We start from the raw sequence: 16,530 nt of genomic DNA, 5'->3' as shown, positions 1-16,530 counted from the left end.
CTTGTTCCTCTGTGGTCAACCCCCCATCCCAACTCCTGGCAACAACAGATCTGTTCTGTCCTATAGCTTTGCCTTTTCAGAACATGGTATTCTGGGACCATATAGTACGTACAATGTATAGATGTATGGCATGTAGCCTTTGGGACCGGCGTCCTTTACTCAGCCAAATGCACCTGAGCTGTGTCTGTGCTGCTGTGTCGATCAAAAGCCCATTCATTTTCATTGCTGCATAGTATTCCACGGTGTGGATTGCAGGGGTTTACGGGAGACCTATAATTTTGTAAGAAACTGCCAAACTGTTTTGCAGAGTGGCTGTGCCATTTTGAGTTCCCACCAGTGGTGTATGAGTTCCAGTCATTACACAGCCTCGCCAATGCTTGGAATTGTCAGTATTTCTTATTTTCGATGTTCTAACAGGTATGTGGTGGTGTCTCAAGGTTTTACTCTGTATCTCCTTAATGACTCTGAGGGTTCACGTATTTAATTACCATCTGTGCATCTCTGTTAAGTACCTGTTCAAGTATTTTGCCCATTTCTAACTGAATGGTCTGTTTTCTTACTGTTGCATTTTGAGAGTTCTTTACATATTGTGAATCTCGTCCTTTGTCGGATCTGTGATTCGCAAACATTTCCTCTCATCTGTGGCACAAGGAACATTTTAAAAGCTAAGCCAGACATATCACTCAAGTCTCTCCTCTCCTGACTGCTCCACCTCGTGGCTTCCACGGCTCTTGGAATGCGGCCCACCTCCCGTCCACGCTCCCAGGAGCTGGCCCTGCCCTCTGCCTTGGCTCACTTTCTTTCCATCCTGTGTATTTCCTCCATGTGACTCACCACAATCTATAATAATCTGCTACTTACTTTTTCTCATTTGCTTGCCATCAACCTCCCTCCAGAAAGTGAGCTCCAAGGGAATGTGTCTGCCTCAGTCACCTCTGTAACCACCCTGGCTTCTGCATGTAGCAGGTGTTCAGTAAATACTTGCTCAATCAGTGCACAAACTTGGGCCAAATCCCGGCCCCAGTGGGGGGCAGCAGGAAAGATAATCCCCTCACGTCCTAGATCATCGGCAACCCCAGTGTGGAACACCCCCCACTCCTAAATTCTCCATGCTCATGAGGGAGCGAGGATAATTTACATCCACAAAGTGCATCTCAGCTGTCTGCGTCCACCTCCTCCCTAGCTGTGTTTTCCTTTCTCCCAGCAGTTGCTAACAAGGCACAAAAGAATAAATGTTTCAAGTCGCACTACCTCGCCTTTCCCCTGCCACCTTCGGATCAAGGTGCAGACAGCAGGAAGCGAAAGGGGAGCAGAGCCCTGTAATCCCAAGCTGGGTTATTTGACCCTCCGTGATCTAGTTAACCATAGCCTTCCTGCACCTGATTTACAGCCGAGGCGGAAGGCACGGGTCCTACAGATGGTTCCCAGAGAGAGGCTGGGTGTGTGTGTGTGTGTGTGTGTGTGTGTGTGTGTGTGTGTGTGTGTGTGTGTGTGTGTGTGTGCGCGAGTGCGCACAGGCTCAGGGCAGGTGGCCAGGGGCTAGACAGCAGAGTGGGGAGGCGCCGGAGGGCCTGGGTCCTGTGCAATGGGATAGTGGGGGCCAGCTGGGGCCTGGCATCCCCCTCCCAGCCCCAGGCCAGTCAGGAGCCCCCAAGAGGCTGCCAGGCCTTCCTTAGTAGCCCTGAGATGTACTTGGGCACACACGCGGCCCGTGTCCACCTCTCCACAAGCAGCTGCCCGGCACCCATCTCTGCCGTTCAACTCATTTGTCATTTTTGCTCCCAAGGCGTGCCAATCGTTGATGGAGAGTGTGCAACGGCATTGGGGCAAACCCCCGGGGCCCTGCCCAGTCCTGTGGGAATCAGCCTCTGAGTCCACACCCGGGCCAAGCCCTTCCCGTGAGAGGGGCCGTTCCACTCACTGAACACACTAAGGCAACCTAAGGTTCTCTGCTCTGTGTGCGTGCTGGCGGGGGCAGGGACCCCTAGGTATTCATCTCCACCCCCCCCCCCAACCCCGTCGCCTAACGGCTAACAGGTACGGAGCACAGGCCTTGTGCCGGGACCTCCTCTACATCATCTGGTTTCCTCGACACCCCCAAGCAAAATGCTCTCCATCAACTGGGGAAGCTCAGATATCAAAGTTTGAGCTTTTCTGCTCAAGAGCAGGGCCTCTGGGGACTCCCCAGGAATGTCCAGGATGGGTGGGCTTCAGAGAGGAGGTGGCTGACACCCGGGGTGCCAGGGAATGAGACACAGAGTAGAGCCTGGAAGGCCCCGCAGGGCACTGTGTGGGCCGGTCCTGGAAGCCAGGACTCTCTTCACTTGTAAAGACCCTGGGACCAAACCACCTGCACCCGATTTCCTGGCTCCGCCAGCTTTTCCAAGTTCCCGGGCCGCAAACTTCACTGACACAGGACACTGTCCCATTGTTATGGGGTGGGGGGGGGGAACCCGTAAAATTTTGAACACTTAAAAAGAGCATGCGGGATGCAGAATGTGGAAGTTGGCTGGGACTCAGAGATCATAAATCTGGACGCGATTTCACAGAGAAGGATACTGAGGTCTAGGGAGGTCACATGACTTGCCTGCCGCTGCAGGCTTTGAACCCGGAGCCAAAGCCAGAGATCGGGATTTCTGACCTCCACGTTCCCCCGGGAACAGGGAGAGGATGCGCCCACAGCGGCCACAGTCGGAGCTGGCTCTTCCATGGGGGATTTTCTCTCTCTCCATGGGTGCTGGGCCATAATAGCACCCTGACAGCACCCACCCCCTCGTGCGGTGGTCTCTGTCCTCTAAGCTGGGAGCTGCTGTGGCCGCCGAGTGCCTTCCTGCCTGAGACAACCATCCTTTCCCCTGCGGTCCCGGCAAAACAGACAGGAAAAGGAAAGGTCACAAGGGACCCACAGAAAGAAAGGGCGCTCCCAAGGCTATTAGGCTTTTGTAGGCTGGATGGACACCACCTTAGAGTCAGGAAGGAGTATGGGGTCCCAGGCTCCTAGCTGTGCTGTGACTAAACCCTCAAATGATCCAATCTCACACGCGCGTGCGCACACACACAATCTAGCTGTGATAACCAGCTAATCCAATGCCTTCCTCCGGACACAAGCACCATAGCCAGTTTTCATCAAGAGGGCCATAAAAAAAACACTTGAATTCACTGATAAATCTCTCCTCTCAAAAGAATAAATCCTGGGGATCCCTGTGAGCACCTCCTTTCTCAACGCCAGCACAGCCCCCCAACTCCCCACCTCACTCCCATCCCCCAGCGCTCAGGTCTCATCTGACTCGTTAAATAAACCAGAATCCCCCCGGGGCGGGGTGGGTAGGACTCAGGCGTCAGCATTTTCAAATCTCCAGGTGATTCCAAATTGCAACCAAGGGTGAGAACAAGTTAGAGAGAAATCTACTGAGGGTGCCCTGGAGTGATGGTCGAGAACCGAGGGTAGGAAAGACCAGGGGAGCCGCACTCATGGTCAGGGAGCCAAAGGGGGTGGCTCAGGGAGCCCACTTCCTCCCCAGGCTCTCGCAGAGCTGAGGGAAGAAACAGGGGGTTGGGCGGGGGCAGCGGCGAGGAGCAGAGCGTGCTGCCCCATGACGGCCCGCATATTCCAAGGACCCGGACACCTTCTTGGTGACCTGCAGCGGCCCACGCTGACCGCGGCTTTGAAGGGGGCAGCGCATCCAGCGAAAGAAACCCCGCTGCTCGGCGACGTGGGACTCAAGCCCTTTTGTGCGGGGGCGCTAGATGCAGCGGTTAATTTCTTAATTCTCTTCGCGACTCGGTTCGCGGGAGACTCCCGGAACGTCTTTATCCGTCACAGATGGTTCGGGAAGATGATAAATTAATATCGTTTAAATGGAGACACGGCTGGCATGGTTAAAAGGCGGCGTCTTCTCTGCCGGCCCCAAAGAGAAAAGAGCCCCCAAGTCCATAAAGAAGACAAACGATAAACAAAACCGCCTATCTTTTGACAGATTCCAGGATGAGAGTATCTTTCACAAACCATTCTGCGGAGAAAAGGGAGAAATTCATCTCATCTGACTTTGTATAGGACAACAGCCCACGCCATAATGAGGCCTTCCCAGTGCTGTGAAATTGCACTGAATAGCCGAGAGTGCAGCCGCCTGTTCCCTGGGCATGTTTATTACAGCCCTTTGTATGCACCAGCCCGGCCAGCCAGCCCCGGGCTTGGTTCTAAACCAGGGGAGGGGAGAAAGAACCCAACGAATTTGTTGCTATGTAACTTCCCAAATGGGACGACTGCATAATAACGTTTGGAATCTAATGCCCTTGCTCCAAGCTGTTCTTGTCTGGGTCCAGCCCTGCTCCAACCGATCAAGGTCGAGAGCCAGCCAATCATCAGCAGTGCCTGGGTGGCCTCAGCCCCCTGCCTGGGGCTCCTCCCAGGCCCTGGGAAGTCAGGGGTAAAGAGGGCCCCAGTGGCCATTCCCAAGCACCCTCAGGTCAACTGTTGATTGGAGTCAAGAGCCTCTGTCAGTTGTCCCAGTGCCCCCCACCCCCACCCCAGTGCAATGCTTCCAAAACAGAGTGAAAGAGCACAGAACGTGAGGCCGTGACGGGGCTCCCCAAGGTGAGCCCCGGGAGGCCGGGGCCTGGCCGGGCTGCACATCTCCAGGACTTGGGAGACTTCAGCAGCCTCTGAGAGCAACCCATCACAGAGCAAAATGCTGGGACCATTTCCTTAAACCGTCCCACCAAGACGGTGGACAGACTCCGTGGGGTGGGAGTTGGGGAGGGACAGAGAGACTCCCGTCTGAACACCTCAAGGGTACACAGTCCCCTGCTGGCGTCTGACCTCCTGCAGCCGGTTCCCCCCAAGAGCTCAGGGACTCAGTCTGGTGGGAAACGTCCCAAGGGGGAACAGAGGATTCAAAGATTCAGCCCCTCCGTGGAGGGGGAAGGGGAAAGATCAGGAACTTCCGAGAGACGCCTTTTCTCACCGATGAAAAGGCGGGACCTTTCAGGTCACATTCCTCTTGTTCACCAATCAGGGAAGGGATCTTCTTCGCAGTTGACTTTCCTCCCCAATCAGGGGGCAGGATCCCTGAAGCCTTGTCTTCTCCTGCAGTCAGGAGACACCTTGTCCCACCTCTGCCTGCCTGTCACATTTCCCTGGCAGGATCCGCAGGCGTCCTTCTGGGCAGAATAGGTTCTTACATTTGTCCTCTTCCTTGGGCTCTTCTCCCAAGGTCCCACCAAACCTGGAGGCAGCTGCTGTCCAAGGCTCAGAGGGAAGACAGAGCCACCAAGGCCAGCCACAGTGCTCGAAATAAGGAGACAGGACCACCGGGTGTGTCCACGCCACTTAACCGGAGTGGCAGGGCCCCAGAGGATAATCTGCAGGTTCCCAGGACCCTGTGGCTTCCGGACATCTCACCCTGAGCCACGAGAGGCCACACGTGGCTCTTGCACCTTCCCACATCAAGCGGGAGAGGAGGCAAATGGTAAGATGACGGAGGCCCCGCTCCCAACTGCCTCTGCAGGGGACACAACTTTCCTTCACGAAAGGCAGAAAGAAACTGGCATCACAGTACGTAACCACTGCCCTTCAACGCAGAGCTGAGACCTTCTCCACAACGGGCACGGGGCTGCCCACCTGAGTGCCTCCCGGTGATTAAAATTTCCCCCAAGGAATCTATGCCTACCAATTGTTTCCAAGACTTTGGCTTTGATTTCTGCAAACAAAAGACAAGAAGCAAAGGGGCTGGATACCTTCCAACTATGGTCTCAAAACCCAAAGCCCTCTCTCCCTGGTCATGCCTTCCCGCCATGGTAGACGTTTCTGGGGTCCTTCTCCCAGGCCACCTCAGTTGCTACTCAAAAGTCTCCTGGGGGAGCCTCACCTTGATTGGCTGTTTTGGGGAGGCGGAAATAGCCCAGCTGCCTTTAGGCGTAAACTTCTCTTGACTACCACTAGAGGCAGCCTTGAGCCCACAGATCTGGAAGGACAGCCTGCTGGTGTCTTGGGAGCCATCAGATTCATCCGTGTTCCTGGGGAACCGAAGGGATTTCTCCTGGAGGAGACAGACCGGGAGGCTGTTTTGTTTTGGAGAAAAGTAATTCTCCACAAGCAGGGCCGGCTTCATGAGCCCGGGGCTCACAAGGGCACGTGCTTGGTTAAGGATCTGCTGCTGCTGCTGCTGCTGCCATTTTTTAAATTCTTAGCAATTCCAGAACAAGAAGCCCCGTGGTTTCATTCCGCACTGAGGCCCACAACTCGGGTGATCGGTCCTGCACACAAGTGCCCAACATCTGGCAGACTTCCTGATAAGACGCTCTGGCTTCATCCAAAGGCTAAGCCGTGGCCACTGAGGGGTTTCTCGACCGCAGCTCATCATCTTGAGCCTGACAAGGCTGGGGTCTTGCCCGTGTGGGAGTCTACGCAGGTCCGCGTCAGGACCCCGTCCACGCTGGATGGTGGCCACGAGCCCTCAGGCATAAAGATCTTCTTGGGAAGCCCTGCTCACGGCAAGCTCTGGCCCTAGACCCCAAGTTTTGGGCCCGGACAGCTCTGTTTCCTGGAATTCCCAAAAGCAAGTGTGGAGTCGGGGGGTGGAGCAGGGAGGGGGCCACGTCTCCCCACCCCCTATGTCACTAAGTTCCCTGGCATGTCATCAGCTCCTCTGAGTCATCTGTCCATTGCTTTTCTGCGAGGGGAGAAAAACACCTCGCAGAAAGTTAAAACATTCGAGCTCGCCTCCGTGACCGAAAATAGTCTCCGGTCTCCCTTTAACTTCGTGTCCTGAGAAGCGAAGCTATTTGCAGGTGGATTAAATGTTCCTTCGGAGACCCTGCCCCTGAAGCGGGCCGACCTCACCGCGACGGTGACCGTGTGTGTCTGGGCGAGGGCCGGGGGGCCGGGGGGAAGGGGGGCGCGCACACATCCAAAGGAATAGGTCCGCGTGGCTTCGGTAAAAGAGGGCCCTTTGTGCCGCCGCCGGTAAGCCTGGCGAACTTGACCCCAGGCCTGTGGTATGCGGCGCACCTGTGCAGCCGGAGGAGCAGCCGGGCGGGGGCGGGGCCGGCACCCTCACCGGGGTCCCACCTCCTTTCTTCTCCTCGGAGCCGCTTCTCCATCGCCCCTTTGTTCTGGCTTCCACCTCCGAAGGCCGGGGGCCCGTGTGCGCATGCGTCAGGGCGCGTACGTGTGCGTGCGCGCGTGTGCGCATGCGTGCAGATGACCCGCTCTCTTTCCAGGCAGGTCCGTACCGGGGACCAGGAAACGGAAGAGCAGAGGGAGGGGACGGTGTTCGCGAGGCCCCGGGGCCCTGCCTACCTTTGCAGGCCTTCCGGTGGGTGACGGGCTTCCCCATGTCGCGGTAGTAGCCCTCCTTGCAGTAGTGGCAGTGGCGGCCGGCGGTGTTGTGGCGACAGTTGAGGCAGACGCCCCCGCTCTTGCGCCCCGACAGCTTGTACAGCTCCGTGTTGAAGCGGCAGCGCCGGGCGTGCAGGTTACAGTTACAGGCTGCGGGGAGGCAGGGAGAGGCGTCAGGGCAGGGGCGCGGGAGAGACTGTCCCCAACATCCCCCCCACTCCATTGCTGAACCGCCGGGGAGACTGTCCCCAGAATCCCCCCCACTCCAATGCTGGACCATGGGAGAGACTGTCCCCAACATCTCCCGCTCCACTGCTGGGCTGCGGGAGAGACTGTCCCCAGCTTCCCCGGCCGGACCGCAGTCCTTCGGCTGGAGCTTCTCCTTGGCTCCCCTCTTTGCATCCAAAATTGGATCCAGAAGCACCCACCGGCCACCCAGCAGTACCTGAACCACGGCCGTGGCTCCTGCTTCCCTCTCAAACGGAGTCTGTTCATTTCTACCCAGCAACCTGCAATCCCCAACCCTCCCATCACACATACACACCCCTCAAAGCTGGGAGGTGGAGCTGGCATCCGCCTCATCTCACGCCCCGATCCTGACTATTGGGGGTGGGGGGGAGGCCGAATGATGCCCCTCTGTCCATTTGCAGAAGCCCTAACCCTACACCCGAGAACAGGTCTGTGTTTGGAGATGTGGCCTTTCCAGAGGTGATGACATCAAAATGACGCCCCGAGGGTGGGCCGTCAGCGAATGCAACTGGAGTCCTGATAGGGAGAGGCAGTTTGGACCCACCGGGTGCACATGCACAGGAGAGAGGCCCCAGGAGAAACCAACCCTCTGGACACCTTGACCTTGGACTTGGAGTCTCCGGAACCCTGAGACATGCATGTCTGTTGGTTAAGCGCCCAGCCTGAGGTTTTCTGTTAGAGCAGCCAGAGCGGACCCCTGCGTTGCTTCCAGGGCTTTCGGCTCTGGCCAAGCACACTGCCCACCGCCTTGAGCTCCAGCCACCAGGCTGTCCTCTGTCTTGGGCTGCTCTGAGTGCACTGAGGGCTGGGGGGGGGGGGGGGGCGCTGCACTGTCATCCTTCCCGCCTTCCCCTTGGGAAGCTTCGCCCGGCCCTGGGCACCCTCTTATCTGCCTTTCCTCCTGCCCAGCCAGCCCCCTGCTTCCCTCTGCCTGCTCCCTGCACACCCCTCGGGACTCAGCACCCTCTCCCCTCTGCTCAGATGTCACTGCCTCGTACTCCTGGCTCCCAAATGCGCATTCCAGCATCCCGTGTGGGGCCTCCACTTGGGCCCAGAGGCACCTCCCCCAAACCCATCCCTTCCTCACCACCCCATCGCCCAAGCTGGGCCCTCCAGGCTGCCTCAACACCACGCGCAATTCAGCGGCTCTGAGCTGCAATCTAAGGATGTCCACTGCCAACTGAAAATCTCTCAATGGCCCTGCCGATGTTCCTCTGGGTAAAATCTAAATCAGATGTCACAGCCCTCGGAGCTCCGAATAAGCCGGTCCTGCTTCTCTCCCCACTGTAGCTCTGCTCACCCGCTCTCATTCTTATGTTTCAGCTGTCCCAAATCTTTTTCAGTTTCTAGAGCATTCCATGCATGAGGACCCCTTGCCTGCCCCCTCCGTGACCCTCTTCTCCCCAGGCTCCGCCTCATCTGTCTGCATCCTTCTTATCCTCCAAGCCTTGGCTTCAACGTCTGTCCCTGGCCCATCTTCCCCCCACCCCCAACCCCCTGGCATCCAGTGTGGCCCCCTCAGACCACCCCACGACACCCATGACCTGCTTCTGTAGGCTCGTACCTCCAGGATAACTCCAGCTTACGTCTTGCCCACTCTTGCTTCAATAGACTTTGCCTGCTTTTGTGCTAAGCATGTTTCAAATCGCATTTTACATAACGTCTAAAGAAATGCGTGGGCCAGACACTTGATAAACAAAAGCAAAAAAAAAGGAAAAAAATGCACTCAGATTTCCAGCGACCGCTGTTAATGCAGGGGTCTCTCCTTGCAGGCTTGAATTAACCTTTGCTCAGCTGTGGACCTATTTTATTCTTTCCCATGGACATGGACCATACTGTACATTTCACTTCGTGGCCCATTTTCTCACAATGATGGCCACTATTTAATGCCAGATACGGTTCATCGTGATTTTGAAAGGTTGTCTAATCCTCTCCTGCACGCATATATGTCACTGGCTCCCTGGAATCCCCAATAGGTGCATTTAGAGGCGGGTTTGGATGTATATTTGTGCCCTGCCCTGATGGCTGCTGTGCAGTGAATTTCTCAAGACAGCACAATCGGGCTAACTTTCGAATCTACATGTTTTTAACTCAGGATCCAAACTGCCCTGAAGAAAGGCTGTCCTAGCTTCCACTCCCTTCCAGCAGGATATGAGAGCTACTATTTCGCCACACCCTTGAAAAAAAAAATAACAACACGCATTTAGTATCAGAATTCTTTTTTTTTTTAACGTTCGCCAGTTCGTCTGGAAAACACACACACACATGATTTTAATTTGCATGTCTTTGATTCCCAGTAAGGTTGGACATTTCGCCATGTGTTTGTTTTTCTATTTATATTTCTTGTGTGTGTGTGTGTGTGTGTGTGTGTGTGTGTGTGTGTGTGTGTGTACGTTGCCTGTTCATGCCATTTGCCCAGTTTTCAAATAAGGTGGGGTTGGTTTTTTTTTCTTACCACATCCAGTGCTCTTACATACAATGGATTAAAAACTATGTGTCTTTTCTACCACACAAGTGGCACAAATTTGTACCAGCTTCTTATTCATTTATTACTTTTGTGATTTAAAAAAAAATTTGCCTCTTTAATTTGGTCTCTCTGACAGTACACGTTTCTTTAAATGTTCTCGCTAAAGACACGCCCATTAGTCACTCAACTGACAAGAAGAGAAGGATGGGGCTCAAGGGGAGGCACTGTGGGGGCCACAAGGGGGAAAGCCTCAGTTTATGCCTGAGTGTGGAAGCAATCAGAAGGCAAACGAGGCCAGAGAATGATTCCTGAGAGTCTAACCAAGGGTCCCTCAGCCCCTTCCGTGTCTGGGACTGAGCTCAGCCTCACCTGCCCACCAGCACAAGGGACCATTGTGCATGTGTATGCATGTCCACTGTCCCTTTGGACTCAGCCAGATGAGGGTGCTGAGGGCTACTCAGAGGGGTTAAGTGACCTACCATTTATTGCACGAAGGCAATAAATGGGGGCCCAGGACCAGAACCTGGGTCTTCTGGCTCTTGGCCCAGCGCCTCAGAGGAAAGGACCCACATCACTGGAAGGAACAGCGGGGACTATAGTACAGAATCTGGAGCTTTCCTACTGGCACAGAAGTCAAAGGACCTGGCACCCCTGCCCAGGGACAGGGATCTGGGAAGAGCACCCAGGTCTGGCTTCCTCAAGGCCCTCTCGTACTGGGAAAAGCCCCACCAGCAGTATCTTCTGGGCCTTCTTGGAGGCAGATGCTACTCCTGTGTCTTCCTCCATAAAGACAGTGCTAGCTGTCCCCCACTTCCCCAGTGGGGTTGCCTGAACCTCTGAGCCCCTCCAGGGAGCTCAGCAACCCCCCTTCCCCACCCCAAGGGGAGCCCCAGGTGGTATCTGTCTTCCATATGCACCTTACACCAACAAAAGGTTCTTCCCAAACAACCGGTCACACAAAAGCAAACTCAGAGGCCGGACATCAAAAGGCAGGGCTCCCCTCCCTCCCACCTCTTGGAGCTGTCAGGGGACATCAAGTGGCAATTGCCCACGCTCAGGCTTCTGCAAAGTATTTTACGGCTTGTTTTCTTTTCTCTGTGTTTTATTTTCTCTACACAAATGGAAAAATGCATCAGGCAGAGCGGCCCCCATCTGGGTCCCTCAGCTCCACACAGAGATGTCACCCCACTCCCAGCCAGGCCCTCAGAAAGACACCTTAATCCCTCAGGCCTTCCTGTTTATCTCCTGCCTCTCTTGGAGGCAAAAATATTGGGTATTAGTTTCATTATCAGATTTCAAGGCTTCAAGGGAAGGAAAGGGTAGCTTTGTGAGAACAGAGAGGTCAGCCTGGGGGAGAAGGGGGCAGGGGGGCAGCACAACCTCTGACGAACCTCGGTGAGCCAGGGCCAGGAGCCCTGCGAGGCACTGCATCTTATCCAGGGGTCCCCCAGCCACCCAGAGAGAGCTGGTCTGGTCTAGACCCCAAGCCCCATGCCCTCCTTCAGCTGTCATGTGGGGATCCCCAAGGACACATCATGTGTGGCTGCGTTTCAGACCCAGGGGCGTAACACGAAGCAGGAGGTAGGAGCAGGAGTCCACCCCCACTCCATCTCCGCCTCCTGAAACCTGATGGGGAAAGGGGCCCAAGAGATGGTCCCATCAAAATATCCTCTAAGTCCTATTTTAACATATGCCTGTCACCACCATTCCTTAAGCTTTTCCAAACCTGTCCCACCAAGATGGGTTGTCTGATCCCTCATCAACCCCCAGGCCCATTCAATTCAACACACATTTGAGTGCTCCAGCTACATGCCAGGCCCTATGCCATTGGCCATGAGGGAGACAGGGATGGATGATGCCTCCTCAACTATCCAGGGCTCCCTATTTGACAGAAAGAGGGGGCAGACGAGGGCTCTCGGCAACAAGCTCTCAGATAAAGCGGGACAAATGCTCTGAGCTGTGCTGGTTCCTAGAGGACAAGGCAAGTGTTTGCCCTTACATTCTCTAGCCCAGAGCAGATCTCGACATGTTTTCATTGTATAGACAAGAGCGAGCCAAAGTGGGCAAGTCAGAAGGAAGACAGATAATAAATAGCTGAGTGGGTGGTGGATGGATGGATGGATGGATGGATGGATGGATGGATGGTTGGCTGACTGCATGGATGGATGGATGGATGGATGGATGGATGGATGGATGGATGAGTGGGTGGGTGGATGGATGGACAGATGGATGACTGAGTGAGTGGATGGATGGATGGATGGATGGATGGATGGATGGATGGATGAGTGGGTGGGTGGATGGATGGACAGATGGATGACTGAGTGGATGGATGGATGGATGGATGGATGGATGGATGGATGGATGAGTGAGTGGATGGATGGATGGATGGATGGATGGATGGATGGATGGATGGACGGATGGCTGAGTGAGTAGGTGGGCAGATGAGTGGATGGATGGATGGATGGATGGATGAGTCAGTGGGTGGATGGATGGATGGATGGACACATGGCTGGATGGATGAGTCAGTGGGTGGATGATGGATGGATGGATGGATGGATGGATGGATGGATGGATGAGTCAGTGGGTGGATGGATGGATGGATGGACGGACAGACAGACGGATGGACAGACGGACAGATGGACAGATGGATGAGTGGATGGATGGATGAGCTGGGTGGACAGGCACATGAGTGGATAGATCAATAGGTGGGCGGGTGAATGGATGAATGGATAGAAGGGTGGATAAGTGGATGGACGCATGCATGAATGGGCAGACAGGTATGTACATGGATGGGTGCATGGGTGGATGGATGAATGGGTGCATGGGCAGATAGACAGGACAGATGGAGAAGTGTGTGTTCTGCCTGGGCCACATTCTGACAAGACATGGCTTTGTGACATTTGTGACACTTCCTTTATTGTTGCTTTGAGCTACTTAAAACTTGTCTTGCTGTTTTAACTCACCAATTTATCTCCCATCTGCTCTAGTAAGACTGCAACACTTTAAGGAGAAAAACCCACATTTAGAATGCCCTCGATTCCTCCCAGAACCCCCAAGGAGGACCTTACAATAGAGACTGAATCTGCATCTACTGGTTTGATGAGTTTACCAAACGTGGGTAAACTCTCCCAGAAGACCTTGATAAACTTAACTTCCAGTCCCCCGCCCGGGCTCTCCCAGGCCCAGAAAGGATCCTGAAGACACTGTTAAGCTGTATCCTGGCCCTGTGTCTCAGGGACTCTGGCCCTGGGTCCCCCAAACATCACACGGCTCAGGGGCTCTCTCAGTGGAACAGCGAGGCCATTTGACAGTGGGCCCCCTCAGAGCTCTGGGCTGAAGCCAGGGGCCCTCCTGTGCCCTCCCAGGACTCTGGATCCCTCCTAATTCTTCCCTCCCTTCCAGGGCAGTTCTCTTAAGAAGGAGACCCCATGTTGTTTCTCTAGCACAATAGGAATCTTAGATTTACATATCTGCAGCTACACTTTCCAAAATAACTGACCTACGTATGCACTGTCCACAGGCTGGGGGCTTTGTGTGCAAGAAAACGCTCCCCAGCCCTCGGTTACCCGCACCGCCGGGTAAGCTCAGCCCTCGGATCTACCGTGATCATCAACAAATTTCTACACATCCAGGCCAACAGGGGCAGTGTGGGGCATGATAGGCACCTGCAGGCTGGGGGCGGGCGCCGCTTTCCTCACCAGCTCCTTTGCCAATGTTGTCTGTGACCACTGGGTAGGGACCGCGGGACTCAGCAGGTGCAGAGCTGATTGAGTGCCGGGGATACGACAGCAAACAGGACAGAGTCCTGCCCTCAGCATGCTTCTGCCTCCAAGGAGAAGAACGATTGGCTGTCTAGCAACCGCACAGGAGATCAGGAATGTCCAACTGTCCCAAGTGCCGTGAGGACTGACACTCATGCGGGGCATTCTGCTCAGTGGACAGCACAGGCCCTGAGAACTGGGACACAGACGCCAGGTTCCCACCAGCCAGAGCTGCCCAACTGCGCCGGGCACAGGGGCCACCTGGGCACCTGTTCAAATGTGGATTCAGCTTCAGGAGGTCTGGGGCCAGCCCGGGAGTTTGCATTCCTGACAGGCTCCCAGGTGCTGCTGCCGCCGGTCCGGTCCGCGGCCCCGTCGCAGGCTAGTGCACGGGCAACGAAAGCGAAAGAAACGGGTTGGAATGTGAGCCGCTCCCTGGAGAGAGAGCTCCAAGGGAGATAAGGGGTAGAGTTTACAGCCGAGAATCCTCTGAGGCAGCAGGCAAAGTTTCAAAAGAAACTACTCTGTAAGTGATTGGTTCAGAACGATGCAAATATTTGAATTATTTTTAAGAGTTTGAGGCAGCTTGTATTTCCTTTTATCTGTTACTTCGCTACTCTATGTGGTATCCTATTTATTTAGAAACGGTCTGACCCTTGTTTATAAATCTTACGCTTTCCGCCCCCGCGTGGCCTGTTGTCTGAGCCCAGATGTCAGCTCCCCGCAGAAGGCGACCAGGCCGAGCAGCGGCCGCTCCCCGCACCTGGCTCCCGCCAGCACCTGGGGACACCCTGAGCCGGGTTTCCCCACGAGCTCCTTCCTGGAATGGGGCCGAGCGACGCAGGCCTGGGGCCTAGGACACTCTTGTGCCTAGTAGTGAGCTGGGCATAAGTGAGAGACGACCCGGCATTTAGATGCATTGACAACACGATCACAGCCCAGACCGCAGGGTTCACTTAATACTCGTGGTAAGTGCGGTAGCTTGTGGATTTATTTATTCAGTTCACAGATCCTGCCTGAGCCCCTACGGCGTCCCAGGCGTGAGGCAAGGTGCTGGGGATATAACAGTGAGCCGGACACCTTACTCCAAGGTCTGCCCCTATCTCCCAAACAGAGGGCTTCAAACTCATCACCAGAGGCATCAACCAGCCGGATTCTGCGAGCGGGTGACCGGCTAGGGTGGGCCAGACAGACTGAGCAATTGCCCAGACACTAGAAGCAAGAGCAGTCTGCTTCCAGGCAGGGTCCTAGGGTTTGCGATCATCTGAGGGTGCCGTGTATTGATGTTAACTGAAGGGCCGTTGGAAAGCATCGCCTAGACACGGACCAGGAGAACTGGCAAATTCGCTTGTCCGAAAGAAGCGAGTGAAGGGTCTGCGTCGGACGTGACAGAGCCTCACCAGGGGAGGTGAGGATTGTTCTGTGGGATCCCCTGGGTTCCAGAGAGCACGTGTGGGAGGACTGAGCACCACCCCAAGTCGTGGGAGGGGGCCACACTGGCGTCCCCGACAGGACCCGCCTCTGCAGGACTGCTGGTTCGTTTCTTCATTCAACAAACACCGACGGAGCCCCCTGGACGACACGTCAGCCTCTGAGTCGGGAAGGACTGCTGCTGTAGGGTTGACACCTGTGCACGTCCCACTCTCAAGACTATGCCCCCCCTCCTCCTCTCGAGTTCTGATTGGCAATTCAAGTAGCCACTAACTCCCCCTCCAAGACCCCAACGTGCAACGGTTCTCAAACGTGGGTGCAGAGAATCATGGAAACTGCCTGCCAAGACCCAGAGGGCTGAGCCCCAGCCCTGAAGTTTCTGATTCGCTAGGTTAAGGCTGTAGGCGGGGCGAGATGGTCCGCACCGTTAACCGGTTCCCAGGGGATGGAACTCCGCCCACTCAAGGACCACACTTTGAGAACCACTGGTGCAGATGATGCACGGGTGAAAAAAGATGTGTGAAGACAAAGTCCTTGGCGCTAACGTGCGAGCGTAATTATTATCTATCCTTAAGTTTATTTATTTTAAGAGAGAGAGAGAGAGAGCAAGCCGGGGAGGGACAGAGAAAGAGAGAGGGAGAGAGAGAGAGAATCCCAAGCAGGCTCCGTGCTGTCAGAGTGGAGCCCGGTGCGGGGCTCGAACTCACAAACCGTGAGATCGTGACCTGAGCTGAAGCCGAGAGTCGGAGGCTGAACCGACTGAGCCACCCAAGCACCAGTCAGAGTATCACAAGGCAGCAAGGGCCAGAGGAAAGGCCGCTGGAGGGCATTTGGGAGACCTGGACCCCAGGGGCTGGTGCCGGCTCTGAGGCTCACCCAGGTGGGCACCCCTAGAAAGCCCGCTTGGCCTGCCTGAGCTTTTGTGTTCTTGGCTGGGAAATAAGAACCCCGGGTGTGAGGATTTCTGGCCCTAGAAGTCTAGAGCCACAGGATACCATAGCTCCTGGGAGGCAAGGGGCAAATTTTCGTGGGGAGGGTACGTGGGAGTTCAGGAGGGGTCTGCTCCAGGTGTGAACAAGCCTGGGGGCTGGGACTTGAGGGGACAAGAGGCGGGGCTGTAGGAAGGGCAGAATAGACCAGCCCCAGCTGACAGGCAAATCGCAGCTGGGCATGGCCGGGGGGGGGGGGGGGGCAGAGGGGGTATCCTGCAGCTTCCACGTGCTTGTCCAGGGTTAGGGGGGGTGGCCAACAGGACAGTGCCCACCTGGGTCTTCCAGAAGGGC

The 16,530-nt window shown here is 55.4% G+C and overlaps 1 protein-coding gene across 2 annotated transcripts in view; it reads right to left on the bottom strand.

The window, feature by feature from the left end:
* The window catches only part of NTN1 (netrin 1), a 169,461-nt gene that overhangs the window by 56,030 nt on the left and 96,901 nt on the right, over positions 1-16,530 (bottom strand). For both annotated transcript variants that reach the window (XM_023244471.2, XM_023244470.2), the window contains exon 3: positions 7,301-7,489. In XM_023244471.2, the coding sequence (XP_023100239.1) occupies positions 7,301-7,489 (189 nt within the window). The remainder of the gene's footprint in view (positions 1-7,300; positions 7,490-16,530) is intronic.

The sequence above is a fragment of the Felis catus genome, chromosome E1, assembly GCF_018350175.1.
Source record: "Felis catus isolate Fca126 chromosome E1, F.catus_Fca126_mat1.0, whole genome shotgun sequence".
Lineage (NCBI taxonomy): Eukaryota > Metazoa > Chordata > Mammalia > Carnivora > Felidae > Felis > Felis catus.
Note: the sequence above shows the minus strand (reverse complement) of the source record. Positions and strands in the feature narration are given on the sequence as shown.